This window comes from Myodes glareolus, chromosome 7 (genome assembly GCF_982192425.1).
Source record: "Myodes glareolus chromosome 7, mMyoGla1.1, whole genome shotgun sequence".
NCBI classification, from domain to species: Eukaryota; Metazoa; Chordata; class Mammalia; order Rodentia; family Cricetidae; genus Myodes; species Myodes glareolus.
In genome coordinates this window covers 14,968,029-14,985,759 of record NC_142032.1, presented here as the reverse complement: position 1 = coordinate 14,985,759, position 17,731 = coordinate 14,968,029, and the positions used below count along the sequence as shown (strand labels likewise).

At 39.2% G+C, this 17,731-nt stretch overlaps 1 protein-coding gene across 7 annotated transcripts in view; it reads right to left on the bottom strand.

The window, feature by feature from the left end:
* Nucleotides 1-17,731, bottom strand: part of Nt5c2 (5'-nucleotidase, cytosolic II) — a 138,497-nt gene that overhangs the window by 48,040 nt on the left and 72,726 nt on the right. For 6 of the 7 annotated variants that reach the window (XM_048439010.3, XM_085694063.2, XM_085694064.2 and 3 more), the window contains exon 2: nt 16,768-16,887. In XM_048439010.3, coding sequence (XP_048294967.1) covers nt 16,768-16,887 — 120 coding nt within the window. Of the gene's footprint in view, nt 1-3,174; nt 3,204-16,767; nt 16,888-17,731 lie in introns of those variants that run through there. The other variant, XM_085694065.2, reaches the window with a different exon arrangement.

Sequence of the window (17,731 nt, the reverse complement as noted above, 5' to 3'; positions counted from 1 at the left end):
GTGTGGTGCACGCCTTTAATGCCAGCACTCAGGAAGCAGAGGCAGGCGGATCTCTGTGAGTTCGAGGCCAGCCTGGTCTACAAGAGCTAGTTCCAGGACAGGCTCTAAAACAAGACAGTGAAACCCTGTCTTGAAAAACCAAAAGAAAAAAAAACAAAAAAACAAAGTAACAACTTAAGGCTGAGGATGTGGCTCAGCTGGCAGGGTGCTTCCAAGCATGCATGGAAACTTGGGTTTGATCCCTAGCACTGCATAAACAGGATGCAGTGGTTGCATGATTGACATTCTAGCACTTGTGGGGAGCGGGTGGAAGCGGAGGATAGGAAATTCAAGGTTATCCACACTACCTAGAAGTTTGAAGCCAACCTGAAATATATGGGACTCTGTCAAAAAAACCAAAACAAACAAGAACCACCCGAAACCAAACAAATTAGCATCTCACTTAAATCCCTGGTTTTGCTGCTCAAAATTATGGCTACACATAGGATCTCTCAATTTCCTATTTGATTCTGTGATCTTTGTATCTGTCCTTATACTAATATCAAACTGTCTTAATAACCAAGGGTTTACACAGGCTCAAACATTCATCCCATAATGATGGGGCATACTATGTGAACATTAGTGTGCTTACACAAACAAAGTAACAACTTAGTTGGCCTCAATGCAATCAAGAGGGGAGGAAACATGAACTATATAAGGTTGCTAATAGACTGACACAGCCTTACTGTTTTTACAGCAAACTTATTCTGTGTGTGTTGTAGTTGAATCTTTGGGGGCCGTCAGCTGACATACAATGACATGAAGACTTATTAATTATGAACGCTCAGCCTTAGCTCTTATAACTTATACTAACCCGTATTTTTTATTAATCTAAGTTATACCACATGGCCTTTACCTCACTCCCATTCTGTGTGTCTGACTTGTTACAAATCTCTATGGCGTCTAGATTCATTTCCTCTTCCTTTCTCTCCCCAGAAGTCCCACTTATACTTCTTGGCTAGCTACTGACCATTCAGCTCTTTATTAACCCAGTCACACAACATATATCTTCACACAATATACAAATATCCCACAACAGTGGGATACCTTTGTGTGTGTATTCAATTGTGCATGTATCCATGGTGACCAAAGGCAATCTTGAGTATAATTACTCAGGGACCATCCATCATATTTTTCTTTTTCTTTTCTTTTCAAGACAAGGTCTCTCACTACTCAGGAACTCTCTGAGTAGGGCCACCAGGCTGGCAGTAAGCCCCTAGATCCACTTGTCTCTGGCTTCCAGGGCTGGGATTACAAGTATGCATTACCACTCCTGGGTTTTTACATGGATTCTGAAGACCAAATTCAGGTCCTCTATTTCTCCAGTTCCAAATATTTTTATAAGTAGAAAAAATACACCCTAAATTAATAATTTGTTAAATAGTGTAATAAATCCATAAAGTACTGATATGATTATTTATAATCAAGTATCATATACTGTACATAATTATATGATCTTTACTTTATATGGCTGGCAGCACAATTGATTTGTTTACTCTACCATGCCATAAAAACACAAATAATGTATTGACTTTATGTCAGTAGGTAACAGGGAATTTTTACCTCCATTATAATCTTTATGGCACTCTGACAAATACATGATTTTTTGCAGCATCATTTTGTGGCACAAGAAGTATTTCACAGATGTCAAAGTAACAAACTGGTGAACATTAATGATAAAAACAATTGACTATAAGGATTCTAAGCAAGTCATGCTGGGAGCCACAATCCCACCTCTTGGAAAGCAAGAGGACTGTGCATTCAAAGATAGTCTCGGTATAAAATGACTTACATACAGTTCAGCCTGGGCTATATGAAACCTTATTTTAAAAAAAAAAATCATCCCCAAGTACAAAATTTATCCAGTTATTTCAAAAACAGCAACAACTATTAAAGATAGTTGATTTTGTTTACATAACCTATGTTCTTTAAAGGGATTGTCCCATTAGCCAACAGAGACAAACCTAAAAGATCAACTTACCCCTTTATGGTGTTTTTCTGTGCTTTACTTAACTATAACTTTCTCTAAATACATAGCTCTAATATCATGCTTACCACGGGTGAAAATAAACAATAATTATGTACCTTAAATTTCAACTCTATCTAGAAATAGAGTTCATCCTAAATCTACAAATAAGTTTTCTAAATAACTTTATTTACACGTCTGGCAAATATGCCAACATCTGGAATAATCCCCATTGTAAAATGCTTCTACCATCTGTAACGGTGTTGGAAGTCAAGAGACATGAAAGTCTTAAGAAACAGTACTTTTTTATATAACTTTCACATTTGAAAGAAAACTCTCAAATTCAAGTAATGTCAAAAAACACATCAAAATATAATACAGAATTGTTTATACCCTGGTTCTTCTTTTTATTCAGTAATGAAGTTTAGGAACAAGTAAAATTCGAGCAAGGAAGAGAGAGAATAGTAATAAAGTGGACCAGTTAATTTTACCTTATCCATAATAAATACTGATTCAATTTAAATAAATCATGGGTACAAGACCCTAGAAGCACTTCAAAACTCCACACAAGACAAAAGAGCGCAAAGGAACAGCTCCCAGGAAGGCTAGAAATCAACAGCTAACAGGACCTGGTAACTAACTTGTCATTCATTACAAAGGGAGAATCAATAACTCAAAACTCTAAAACATTTGAGAAAATAATACAAAACTGAAAATTAACACAGTATTTTATGTTACAAATCAAAAAAGAAGAGGGACTAATCACACCTGAAGTTATTTTTGCCTCCACTGTCAAGAAACAGAATCAGAGGCTGCTTTTCAATCTTTCACCCCACTTTCTAAAAGTACAGTTTATTTTCAAATGCCTTTAAATTTTTAAACTTCACTAAATTCTTTTAGGTCACTGCTTCTTACTTCTAATCTTTAAACATTCTAACAAAAACAAAAGTGAGTTCTACAGGAAGAAAAGCAAGGTACTTACTGCTGTCTTTCAAAACAGTGCCGTATCTTTTCAGTAGATTTTACAAAAACGTATTAGCCTTGGTCAGGCTTTGTTCAATCTGCCTCCCTCTCCAAACTCTGACTGGCAGCACTGTTTATTAATCTTCAGTGTACTCAATAAAAATTCTTCATAGGAAAATCAGAGACAGTATAATAAGCACACTTACCCTTCCTTAGACATTCTCAAAGACTACTTCCTCTGGATAAGAACACAGGATCAACAAACAAGCTCCCACTGGTCTCTAGAGAACTGTAGCTTATTTGTTAAAGCTGAGAACACAGGCCCTGAGAGGCCCAACAAATTCAGGCACAAAGCCACTAGTCTCTATCTCAGGGAATAATATCTTCAGCTTTAAAACTTTACTAAGAAGAGAGGGCAGAGACCAGGAAAAAATTACTAATGGCCTGAAATATTTAACACTAGCTAGTTAACGAAGGAGACAACCCAAATGCAAGGTTTTGTAAGAGACAGGAATCGTTACTGACAAACACAGAAAAAGCAAATTTACCCCCCTAAAGAGGCCCTCCAACAGTACACAATGTGAGTTTCACAGAAAGGAGCAGCCCTAGTTGGTCAAAATCATTCAAATCCATTTACTCAGAACAGGAAATGACCAGATAAATAATTTAGTTTTAGTTTTAATGAACAGTTCAATTACTTTCCCCTCTTAGAAAAGAAGCAATGTAAGCTTCAAGGAGGTGCTTATGTGCTGAACCATAACACAGGGATTAAAGCATTTCAACACCAACCCTACCCCCAATTTCATTAACTGTTTTTAAGGAAATACCTGTGTTCAAAAATATATTATACTCAGCTCATGTGAAAAGATATTTATAATTTTTTTATATGTAAAGGGCAAATCCAGAACATTCTAAAGGTTAATGACAAATCTCAGATAAAGCTAAAGTTTGAAAGAAAACTATCTGCAACATCTGACAAATTTAACACACAGAGTTTCTGTGGCAACGGAAGAAGTAAGCACATCAGAGCTAGATCTAGTGGCATAAGCCTGTAATCTCAAATACTTGGGAAGCAGAGGTGAAGGACCCAAAGTTAATTAAGTCCTGCTTGGGCCAAACAGTGAGTTCAAGGTTAGTCTGGGCAATTTAGTAAAGCTTTGTCTCTAAACAAAAACATAAAAACGGGGTTAGGGCTAGGCATGGTGGCACACACCTTTAGTGCCACCACTCAAAAGACAAAAGCAGACAGAGTTCTGTGAGTTCCAGGCCAGCGAGAGCTACAAGGTGAGACCTTGTCTCAAAAAGAAAGAGAGAGAGGTAAAGTAACTGCCTGGGAGCAGCCCTGTTCAATCCCTAATTAAAAAAAAAAAAATTAAAAAGAGAGAAAAAACAACAAAAAGCCTCAAACAAACAAACAAAAACAAACACTAGGATGGAAAGTAAGTCCTTTAATTTAAGTTAAAAATAAACAATACATGTTCTGGGCTGGAAAGACAGCTGATACAGCGCTTGCTTAGCACACAAAGTCCTGGGCTCACTTGCCAGCACCGCATAACCAGGCATGTTGGTATATGCCACAATCCAGCATCCAAGAAATGAGGGCATGATACAGGCGTTCATAAACCTTGGCTACATGACCCTGTCTCACAAAAGACCAAAAGAGCCAGTGAAATGGCTCAGTGACAAAAATTGCTTGTCATACAACCCTGATGAGCTGAACTCAATTCCTGGACCCACATACAGGTGGAAGGAGAGAAGAGACTCTACAGTTATCCTCTGACCTCCACATACACACTGTGGCACACCTGAGTATGCACGCACACACACAATTCAATAAAATCCTTCTTGATGAAAAGAACTCAACAACAGGAATAAACAGGGGCTTACTCGGTCTAATAAAGAGCAGCTATGGAAAACAAGAGCTAGGGCAGGAGGGTTGGCTCTGTGTATAGTAAACAAAAATATACCTAAAACCTAAGTGTAAGCTCTAAAGTTGTGAAACCCTGGAGCTGGGAGATTACTCTGTCCATAAAAAGCCCTCAGTATCCAAGCAAAAGGCTCAAAAGCTAGGCCTGGCAGGACATGATTAGAGTCCCAGAGCTGAGGAGGCAGGGGCAGGGGACCCCTGGACCTTGCTGGCCAGCTAATTTTGCTAAACTGGTGAACTCCAAGTTCAGTGAGAGACGTTGTTTAAAAAAGAAGAAGAAGAAGAAGAAAAGAAGAAGAGGAAGAGGAAGAAGAAGAAATTGAGAAAAACACCTGATGTTGACCTCTGACCTCTATATGTACAGATACACATATGTGAGTATAACATGTACACACACAAGCCGAGCAGCCAAGGCACACGCCTTTAATCTAGCACTCGGAAGAGGCAGGCGGATCTCTGAGTTCCTGGTCTACAAGAGCTAGTTCCAGGAAAGGCTCCAAAGCTACAGAAAAACCCTGGCTCAAAAAAAAAACAACAACAACAACAAAAAACAAACAAACAAACATACAAACATACACACACAGAGACACATCACATTTTTACACACACAAAAAAAAGAATTTATTTTTAAAAAGACTAAAGATCTGGATGGTGCTGGGTGGTGGTGGCACACACCTTTAATCCCAGCGCTCAGAAGAGCTAGTCTACAACCTGGTCTACAAGAGCTAGTTCCAGGACAGGCTCCAAAGCTACAGAGAAAACCTGTCTCGAAAAACCAAAACAAACAAACAAACAAAGATCGAGATGGTATTCCTCAAAGGAATATATATAAATGGCCATTAAGAGCAAGGGAATGGAGCCTGCTCTTCAGAGGACCTGCGTTCAGATTCCAGCATCCATGCTGGGCAGTTCACAGCTGCCTGTAACTATAGCTCCATGGAATCTAATATCCTCTTCTGGCCTCCCAGTGCATCTGCATTCATAAGCACATGCACACATCACACGCACACACATTTTTTAAAATCTTTTTTAAAAAGAACATAAAAATGTAAGGCATAATATAGTCATAGCACTTGGAAGGCTGAAGCCAGACTACTGCTAGTTTGAAGTCAACCTGGACTACAGAGTGAGAACCTCTCTGGGTGCTGTGTTTTGTTTTGTTTGAAGCAAAGTCTCACATAATTTCAGTTAGCTTTGAACTTACTATGTAGTTGAGAACTAGCTGCCTAAGAATGACATCGCCCTAGTAGGGACAGGCCCTTCCAAAGAAATCATCAATTAAGGTTATCTCTTCTCAGATGACTCCAGATTGTGTGAAGTTAACAAAAACAAAACAAAACAAAAAAATCAAAAGTAAACAAACAACTAACCAGCACATAGTGTTATTCACAATAGTTCCCAAAGGAAAACCACTCAAATGCTAAACAATAGATTGATAGAAAAATATAATGCAATCTATCTATTCAATGGAATATTATTAGGACAATAAAATAAGTATTGACATGGATAAACCTTAAGAACATTCTGCTTGCTCGGCATGGTGCTACATGATTGTATTGAGAGGCAGATGCAGGAAGACTGCCACAAGTCCAAGGCTAATCTCATCCACAAAGTGTGAGAACCTGTCTCACAACACACACACACACGCACATGCACACATACAAATAACAGTAGTACAGTTTTTTTAAGATTGTATGAGTGCTTTTCCTGAGTATACGGATGTGTACTATGAGTATGCCTGGTGACCACAGAGGTCAGAAAGAGGGTGCTGGATCCCCTGGAACTACAGTTATAGATGAGCCACCATATGGGTGCTAAGAAAGTTCTCTGCAAGAACAAGTACTCTTATGTGATAAGACATCTTTCCAACTCAAAATATTTTTATAATGTAAGTGAAAGGAACCAGCCTTCTTTGACTGATTTTCATAGTGTTTTTAAAAATCTACAGTTGGAGCACTTTTCTAGGTTCAATTCCAGTACCATATAAAATTAGTGTGGCGGTGGAGACCTATAACCATAGCCCTCAGGAGGTAGACACAGGAAAATCAGAAGTTCAAGCTCATCTTCAGCTGCATAAGAAGTTCAAGGTTAGTCTGGGTTATAAGACCCTATCTTTTAAAAAAGGCTTAAAAAAAAAAAGAAAAATACTGCATTCCACATTCCTATGTAAAAACTGAAAATGTTGATCTTGCAGAAGAGATAGAGTCGAGGTTACCAGAAGCATGCACAGTCAGTGGGTAGGGGAATATTCAGAGGTTGGGTAATAGTTACCAAACTACATTAATTTAGGACTAAGATCTGGGGTTCTACAGCAGAGTAGAGTGGCTGGTTTTCAATAACTTAGGATTTATTATAAAGGGATAGAAGAGACCAGTCCTAAGCCTCCCAACACAAAGAAATGACAAATGTTTAAGGAAATAGAAATACTAATAACTCAGATTTGGTCATTATGTATTATATACATATGTATCAAATTATCAGAGTACCAAATAAATACGATCAACCATGTGTCTCAATTTGAAAATAAAAAACATACAAACAAAAAACACTGAATGACATTCAATAATATCTTTAAGTGGTTAAGAGAGAAATTGAGATTTACTAGTCTCACAGATACAATGTCCATCAAAATCCCAGGAAAATTCTTCACAGACCCTGAAAGAACGGTATTCAACTTCATATGGAAAAGCAAAAAACCAAGATAGCCAAAACAATCCTGTACAATAAAAGAACTTCTGGAGGCATCACAATCCCTGACTTCAAACTCTATTACAGAGCTACAGTACTGAAAACAGCCTGGTATTGGCATAAGAACAGACAGGAGGACCAATGGAAACAAATAGAAGACTCAGGTATCAATCTACACATCTGCGAACACCTGGTTTTTGACAAAGAAGCAAAAAATATCAAATGGAAAAAAGAAAGCATATTTAACAAGTGGTGCTGGCATAACTGGATATCAACATGTAGAAGAATGAAAATAGACCCATATCTATCACCGTGCACAAAACTCAAGTCCAAATGGATCAAAGACCTCAACATAAAGCCAGCCACATTGAACCTTATAGAAGAGAAAGTGGGAAGTACATTTCAACACACTGGCACAGGGAATCACTTCCTAAATAAAGCCCCATCAGCTCAGACACTGAGAGAAACAATTAATAAATGGGACCTCCTAAAACTGAAAAGCTTCTGTAAAGCAAAGGACACGGTCAACAAGGCAAAACGACAGCCTACAGAATGGGAAAAGATCTTCACTAACCCCACATCTCAGACAGAGGTCTGATCTCCAAAATATACAAAGAACTCAAGAAATTGGACACCAAAAGAACACACAATCCAATAAAAAAAAATGGAATACAGACCTAAACAGAGAACTCTCAACAGAGGAATCTAAAATGGCTGAAAGAGGGGGCTGGAGAGATGGCTCAGAGGTTAAGAGCATTGCCTGCTCTTCCAAAGGTCCTGAGTTCAATTCCCAGCAACCACATGGTGGCTCACAACCATCTGTAATGGGGTCTGGTGCCCTCTTCTAGCCTGCAAACATACACACAGACAGAATATTGTATACATAACAAATAAATAAATATTTTTAAAAAATGTCTGAAAGACACTTAAGGAAATGTTCTACATCCTTAGTCATCAGAGAAATGCAAATCAAAACAACTCTGAGATTCCATCTTACACCTGTAAGAATAGCCAAGATCAAAAACACCGATGACAATATATGCTGGAGAGGTAGTGGGGAAAAGGGAACACTTCTGCATTGCTGGTGGGAATGCAAGCTGGTACAACCCCTTTGGATGTCAGTGTGGCGATTTCTCAGAAAATTAGGAAACAACCTTCCTCAAGACCCAGTAATACCTCTTTTGGGTATATATGCAAAGGATGCTCAATCGTGCCACAAGGACATGTGCCCAACTATGTTCAAAACAGCTTTGTTTGTCATAGCCAGAACCTGGAAACAACCTAAATGCCCCTCTACTGAAGAACGGATAAGGAAAATGTGGTACATTTACAAAATGGAGTACTACACAGCAGAAAAAATAACTACAGCTTGAATTTTGCAGGAAAATGGATTGAGCTAGAAAACATTAACGTCTGTAACCCAGACACAGAAAGACAATTATCATATGTACTCACTCATAGGTGGTTTTTAAACATAAAGCAAAGAAAACCAGCCTACAAACCACAATCCCAGAGAAGTTAGACAACAATGAGGACACTAAGAGAAACTTACATAGATCTAATCTACATGGGAAGTAGAAAAAGACAAGATCTCCTGAATAAATTGGGAGAGCGTGGAGACATTGGGGGAGGGTTGAAGGGAGGAGGTGGAGGCAGGGAGGAGAACAGAGAAAAATGTAGGGCTCAATAAAAATCAATAAAATAAAAAATAAAAACAAAAAAGATTTACTAGTCTCTCATGACAGTCTCTTTGCATATAACCTGATTTTTTTCCTTGAGGTCAGACATTTCTATGTCATTTCTATGTCTCCTAGTACTAACATGCTAAGAGAGGTACTAAGAAACTATTTATGAATGGCAAAAAATTCATTTGTATTCGTTAAATTTATATAAATAGTTTAAGAAAAATATTATTCAATATGTTTAAATAAAGACTGGCAATGCTTTGGAGATTCAAATTCAATTTAAACAATAATTTCAGGGCACTGGAAAGAGAGCTCAGTGGTTAAGAGTAGAAATCGCTCTTGCAGAGGACCCAAGTATGGTTCCCAGAAGCTATGCAGAATAGCAGCTCAATTACCAGTATAAACACACACACACACACACACACACACACACACACACACAAAATCAATCAATCTTAAAAGAAAATTTGAGGGTCAGGCACGGTGGTACACACCTTTAATACCAGCACTTGGAAGCAGAGGCGGTTAATCTAAATGAGTTTAAGGCTAGGTCTACATAGCAAGCTCTACAATAACTAGGGTTACAGAGTGAGACCTATATAATTAGATAATTCAGATAACTATGTGAAGTGTCTCTAAACATTTTTAAAGACAAAGAACTGCATTTTTTTTTCTTTTGAGACAACAGCTCATTTTTGGAGCCTAGGCTGGCCTAGAATTCATAATGTAGCCAAGCCTAGCCTCAAATTCCTAGCAATTCTTCCTGCTTTAGACTCTTGAACACTCAGATTACAGATGCAAGCCATCACACCAGGCTGCACTATTTTTTAAAGTAAGGCAAATGACTGTTTAATACAAATTCACAAGTTCATTTATCAAATTTCACTTTGACATAATAAAAAAACACTACTAAACTTACAATCTATGTTTACAAAGAAAAGTCAATTCTCTATACTGAAGAAACTGCTTTATTATAATTATCAGAGTTCAAAATGGAAAATCCAAATACCTGATTTCAGCATCATAGTCACAGTCAATATCAGGAGTTGATGAAAAAGCAAAGGGTTCCATTCTGGAGTTGAAGACTATAAATTCTGAGCTGTACTAAACACTATTAGCATCTAGACGTTAAACAAACTAAGAAACGCCTTTCTAATGTGCTTCTTCCAAGTCACTATGAAACCCAAGTATCTTGGATTACCTTTTGACTACAGCATAACATATTCCAATGAAGGGTTTGGCCAGATGATTATCCTCCAGTCAGAAACTGAGGTCACACATCCTAACGATCCATCACCGTCATCCCTGTGCTGATATCTAGAACACTAGCACAAAGCACACAACAATGACAACGATGATGAAGCAAGGCAGTGTGCTGGGCATTTACCTAAGAGCATTCGACTTCTGTGGGTAGAGATGCAGCTCAGTGGATGAGAACAGCTGCCACGTTAACGTAAAAACCTAAGATTACACCCCTAGCACCCACATAAAAAGTCAGGCATGGTTATGTGGACCTTTAACCTCAGCACTGAGGGAGGCGGGGACAGGAGTATCTCTGGGGCTGGCTCCAGCTTCAGGGAGAGGGCCTGACTCAAAAGAGTAAAAACAAAATGGTAAAGCAGGACTCACATCTGGTCTCCATGCATACACCATACACACATATACACATGAGAATATTTAGCTTCTTCTAAAAGAAAAATTTCAAACATCACATACAATATACAGTTTATGGGAATGATAATTACAGACTGCCTACTTTAGTCAATGGCAAAAACAACTCAAATAAATATCTTTAACGAAGTTTCAGAAACAATACAAATTGACTTAACTAAAAACAAACAAACAAACAACTCTCTAGTGCTAGACATATAGCTCAGGTGGCAGAGGGCTTGTACAGCATGCAAAGCCCTCTTTGAGCACTGCACAAAACTGGGCATGGGGCACAGATCTGCAATTTCAGTACTCAGGAGATGGAGACAGGAGGATCAGGAAGTTTACTGTTACTTCAGCTATACAGCGGATTTGAAACCAGTTTATGATACATAAGACCCTGCTCAAAAATAAACACACAAAGAAAGAAAGAGATAGGGAGGGAAAAGAAGGGAGAGGGGAAGGAGGAAGAGTCAACTAACAGGTTTCCATTTACTGTGTTGCAGTGTCCTCCAAGGTACACTTCTACCTGGAGGGAAGCTTGGTAAGGTACAGGATGCTCTAAAGATGGGTAAACTAGTCATTCCCAAGGGGAAGCTAGTTAGGCTCAGGGAGTAGATAACTCAAAAGCTTCAGGAAGTCCCTGAAACTTACTAGATTTGTTAGGTCCCTCCTTCCCCCAAGCACATATAGTAGAAGGGACTGCTGAGAGACACTTTCGGACGAGCAAAGCTGCCTGCAACAGGTTTAGACAGGCCCAGAGACAAGTTCAACTGCCTAAAACACTCTTAAACCAGCAAGCAACCAGCAGAGGTTTAGATCATCTCAACAGTCTCATGGAGACTGTCTCCATCCTTTTCAGTCTGCCTGTGCACCATCCAGGGAGCTCCAGATTCCCAGCCTTCAAGAGACATCACCCACACCGGGTGGGCTTCTGGAGAGGGAACTCTTTGAGTCACTTCTCCTGGAAGTAATCCCAATAAAACTCACTGGCTCACCAAGATGGACTTTGGTGGTTCCTTTACTTTGCTGTCGTTGGTCCCCTATGTAGGGTCAGTAGATGTTTGCTGATATCTCTCCAGGAACAGTGTCACATACCACTACTACATATGTTTCTGTTTTTTACATTTTTGGTTATTTGAGAGGATATCACGTAGCCTTATGCCTGCCTCAAACTGACACTGGCAAAACCTTGAAATCCTAATCTTCCTACCTCAGAGCTCCAAATGCCATGACTACAGTGTGACACCAAGCTGAACCAATTTAGTTTGGGTTGGGGAGAAATCTGAAGCAAGGTCTCACATCTCAAACTTTTTAGCAACAAAGAAAATATTGTTTGGAAGATTAGTTCAAGATATCTACTTTACAATTGGTAACAATAGTAAATAATATAATATTATATACTCAAAGAAGTTGAGAAATCTCTGTTGCTTTCTCTTTTATTTTTCTTTTGGAGTAGGTGATGTGATCTGAGTCAGGGTCTCATGTAACCTAGGTTAGCCTTGAACTCATTATATAGTCAAAATTGACCTTCAACTTCTGACCCTATTTTCTCAGCCTCTACTCACTGCCAGCTTACTGAGAGACTTCAAATGTTCTCACCATAAGAGTTAATTAATGGTAAGGGGGAGTGAGCACACATACGCATGCACATGCACATCCATAAAAATATATGTTCACCCGTACAGACATGTTTACACAGGCAAAGGCATATGTGCATGGCTGGAGGTCCACTTCTGATGTTAACCTCGAGTATCTCCACGATATTATGGAGACAGGGTTTCCCATCAACCTAAAGCTCACTAAGCGGGCTAGACTGGCTAGCCAAAGAGCTTTAGGAATCCACCTGTATTCACCTCCCCCATGTTGGCATTCCAAATGGATGACACAAGGCCTGGTTTTTGTTGTTGTTGTTGTTGTTGTTTTTAACTTTTTCTTTTATTTTCATGTGCATTGGTGTTTTGCTGTGTATGTATGTCTATGTGAGGATGTCAGGTCCCCTAGAAGTAAAGTTACAGACAGTTGTGAGCCGCCATGTGGCAGCTGTAATTGAACCCAATCCTCTGGAAGAGCAGTCAGCGCTCTCAACCACTGAGCAGCTCAAGGCCTGGCTTTGTTTTGTTTTTGTTAAGGGTTCTGAAGATCAACTCAGGACCTCATGTCTGCACAACAAATACCTCACCAACTAGGCTATCTTCTCAGTCCTAAGTTAATGGATGCTAATTAGTTTTATTTAGCCAGGCCATACCATACACCTACTTTAAAAGATGATATTTTGTTGTAGGATTTTGATCCATTTAGCCAATGACTTTTGGGGCAGCAAGCCCTAGGGTGTGGTCCTGTCTGTATATATGACCACTTAAGAGCTGAGGAAGAGGGGATCACGTGCTCTTGCACTAACTCTCAGGTGGTAGGAGCCAGAAATGGTTGGTCCCCATATCTCCCCTGGACAGAATGGCAAGACACAGCAGTTGGATCAAGGCGGTGTCTAATCTGTTCTGCATCAATGAGTGTTTATCCCCATTTTATATCTAAGCAAATTCTTGAGACCCTTTAACAGACTCTCGTGGGTTCATGAAACAATGTTTGAAATCACATACATAATTTTTGCTAATTTTAGAAATATACATAATTTTTAAAAGCAAGTCCAAAACCCAGTTTTTTTATTCTTAAAAGGTATTTTATTAGGACAGAGTGATATAGTTCAGTATTCAAAGTCCTGGATTTGAGCCCCAGCAGAGTATTTACCTAGTATATATGAGCACATCATTTCAGTACCACACAAAAACCAACAAGCCAACAAAATTTGAAAATGTATGAAACTAGGCTTTCTGGAATACACCTATAACACCAGCAACCACAAGCCCAAGGCAGAAAGGTTATGAACTAATTCCCAGTACGACCCATAGAGTGAGAACTAGTTTTAAAAGAAATTGTAAACCTTGAGAGATGCTTTTATTATTATTTCCATTGCTTCATATCACTCCTACCTTATGAAAAATGTAGGGTGTGGAACCTGTCTAAATTATTGCAGGAAATACCATTGTAATTGAGTCAGAAATGTATTTGTGCTATGGCATACCGAGTGCAATTAGGATGCTTACCAGATGATGTTTGCTAGAAATGGTCAATGTTTCTCTCTTCACAGTATAAGTTTAGCCCTGTTTCCCTTGCTAAGAATGTTTCATGTGAATGTATCCTCTAGAGGAGCAACTCTCAACCTACGGGTTATGACCCCTTTAACTGATGCATATCAGAAATCCTACATAGCAGATATTTAGATTATGATTTATAACAATAGCAAAATTACAGTTATGAAGTAGCAATGAAATAATTTTATGGTTGGGGGGTCAGCACAGCACAAGGAACTGTATAAAGGGTCGCAGCATTAAAGTTGAGAACCACAGCTCTAGAACCTGAAGACTAACCAAACAATGGAACATAAATACATAGAACACCTGCATTCATTAGAGTATTTGTGCTATACTTTCTTTCACTCAAGGATGGGGTCTCACATAGCCTAAGATGAACTCAAACTTGCTATATAGCTGAGGAAAACCTTGAACTTACTCTCTTGTCTTTGCCTTCAGAGTACTGAGGCTACAGGTGTGTGTCACCATGCCTAGTTTGTGCTGTGCTAGGATCAAACCCAGGACTCTGTGCAGCTAGGCAAGCATTCTGACAACTATGCTATATCCACAGCCCCGTGTTTTCTTTACACATTATAAACATGCTGTTTTAAAGCCCAAGAGATGGTGCATTGGGTAAAAATACTTGCTGCACAAGCCTTAATAACCTGAGTTTACTCTCTGGAAATCACAGTATAAGGAGAATCAACTACTGAAGGTTATCTTGTGACTGCCATAAATAAGAATCCACACTCACACATACATATCACATACATTCACAATAATATAATAAACATTTAAGTTTTAAAATTCTGTTCTAGTCTTCAATTCCTATGGCATATACCAACACACAGCACAAAAGGAAAGTCATCAATACCCACTACGTAATTTGGAGACTTGTCAGGAACCAGAAATTTTTTCATTTTTGTAGGGCTTAAGGAACAACAGCCTTTTACCCAGTATACAGAGTGACCTACCATTCGTAAAGTATCATTAACCTACATCAAAAATCAACTACTAACCAGGCTATATTTTCACTCCTTAACTCTATTCTTTTCTGGGTAGAAAGGTGTTGGGACTAATTGAGTCCTGGCCTTCAGCTGCTCTTCCCGCCAGAGCCTTCTAATTGAAGTCACTAGAAGCTGTGCCTAGAGGGTCAGAGGATGGGATTTTCACCTGTTGGCCATTGACTGCAGGGTATTTAAGCCTTCATGGTGCTATTAAAGAGGGGCTTTTGGTACCAGCGATTCAAGGTCCGTGTGTCGGTCTGTCTCTGCGTGAGTATTCTCAACCTCCAGCCCCTTTCCCGAAGCTCGCGAACTGGGGTCCAGTGCATAGAGCAAAGACTGGGGGCGTGATGTGCGGCAGAAAGGCAAGATCAGAACTATAGAACATTTTTTAATAAAAACTAATATTGTAAACAAAATTGATATTTTGTATTTTGTGTTTTTCTCTTTGTTTTGAGACAAGGACTCACATAGCCCAGGCTGGCCTTGAACTCATTACCCTCCTGTTTCCACCTCCCAAGTGCTGAGATTACAGGTGTGCATTACCACACCTGGGTTAAGTAAACACAATTTTAAATTCTGCTAAAACATTATAACCAGGGGCTGAAGAGATGATTTATCAGTTAAGAACTCTGGCTGCTCTTACAGAGGACCCAGGTTCCATTTCCAGCACCCATATGGCAGCTCACAGCTGTCTTTAATCACAGTTCCAGAGGATCTGACACCCTCACTCAGACATATATGCAGGTAAAACACCAATGCTCACAAAAAAATATTTTTTTAAAGGTAAAGGTTTGTTTAGCCGGGTGGGGTGGCGCACACCTTTACTTTAATCCCAGCACTCAGGAGGCAGAGGCAGGTGAATCTCTGTGAGTTCGAGGCCAGCCTGGTCTACAAGAGCTAGTTCCAGGACAGTTAGGACTGCTGCACAGGGAAACCCTGTCTCAGATGAGAGAGAGAGAGAGAGAGAGAGAGAGAGAGAGAGAGAGAGAATTATTATCAGTTTATAGTAAACAGCACCTAAAAAATTTATCCTCAGAGGTAAAAGCACTTGCTGAGAAAGTCTGGTGACCTGAGCGCAATCCCAGATGCCACAGGATTGTCCTCTAACTTACTGTGGCATGGCCACATACATGTGCGCAGGCACGCGCACACACACACACATCATCACCATCATCATCATCGTCATCATAAATAAGTTTAAAAACTAATGTCGGTCTTAGCGAGGCATGATGGCATGTGCCTATTCTCCAGCTACTTGGAAAGTGAGAATGGAGGAGCGCTTCAGTTTATGTATGCAAGGCCAGCCTGGGCCACACACCAAGACCCCATCTTTTAAAACAGAAGAAACATGGATATAGTGGTGCATATCTATATTCGCAGCACTTGACAAGCGGAAGCAGGAGGACTCTCATGAGTTCAGTGCCAGCCTGAGCTACACGAGACGACCAAGACACGAGAGAAAAGGAAATTTCAATCCAATTACCTAGGTGCAATTGTCTAGCAAATAAAGACTTTATTCAGGATTTTTACCAGTAGTTATAAGCAGCATACAGTGTGCTATAGGTAAAATCCTAAATGTCACTAGGTTTAAACCACTAGGTATATGCTCTATGATAAATACCTAACATCTCTGTATATGAATTCCATCACCTGAAGAGCAAGAATAGAAAGTACAGTCTTCCTAGAAATGCTGAGGGTGACACTCTCTTACCGGTGATAGGCTTCTCGTCGATATTTTTTCAAGGCATGTTTATCCATGTTAGCAGGTACATCCGCTGCATTCTGTAATCGATCACTCCAGGAAGTTGTCATTTTATTTGTATAATGAATTCTAAAAGAGAAAATCAACAATTTAATAGTTAGTTATTGACACTGGTATATTAACATGCCATTTAAAAAATATTTTTTAAAAAAACTATAGCTGTAAGATGCACACCTTTAATCCCACTCAGAAGGCAGACAGGATTATTTCTGTGAGTTTGAGGCCAGACTGGTCTACAGAGAAAGTTCCAGGATAGCTAGAGCTACACAAAGAACCCGTCTCAAAAAAGACAAAAAAAAAAAAAAAAGAAAAGAAAAGGAAAGGAAAGAAAAAAGGTGCGATTTTCATCCCATCAGGAAAAACATCCATGGAGAGCAAAGCAGAAAGCCGAGTATCTCTGCATGAAGTACTCTGACAAGTAGGCTATTTTGCTTTCTTTAAGTTTTCACTTGTTCATTTTACTGTGTTTTTACTGCTGTGGCGATCAAACCCAAAGCTTCACACAACTAAGCAAATATTCCAAAACTGAGTTACACTTTTATTAAAATACCCATGTTTGTGTATATAACATTCTAGCATTGCCTTCTGGAAGCAGTGCAGCTGTGATATCTCCCACTCTGAAGACCAACAAGAGATCAGGCCAATTAACATTCCTTCATGGAGGGAAGATTTAGGGCCTGCATGAAATCCACCACTCAAGATTTATACGAGATTATGTAAGGGTAGTCCTTACTGTACATAGAACTTTACAATGGTATAGCTGCCTGAGAACCTCTCAAGAGACTAGACAGGTCACAGGTCCTAGGAGAGAACATACTATTATTCTGCTAAATGAACATGGTATCAAGCCAACACACTGCTATCAATCAACTTACTGCTATACTCAGATTAGTGCATCTCTCAACCTTCAGCA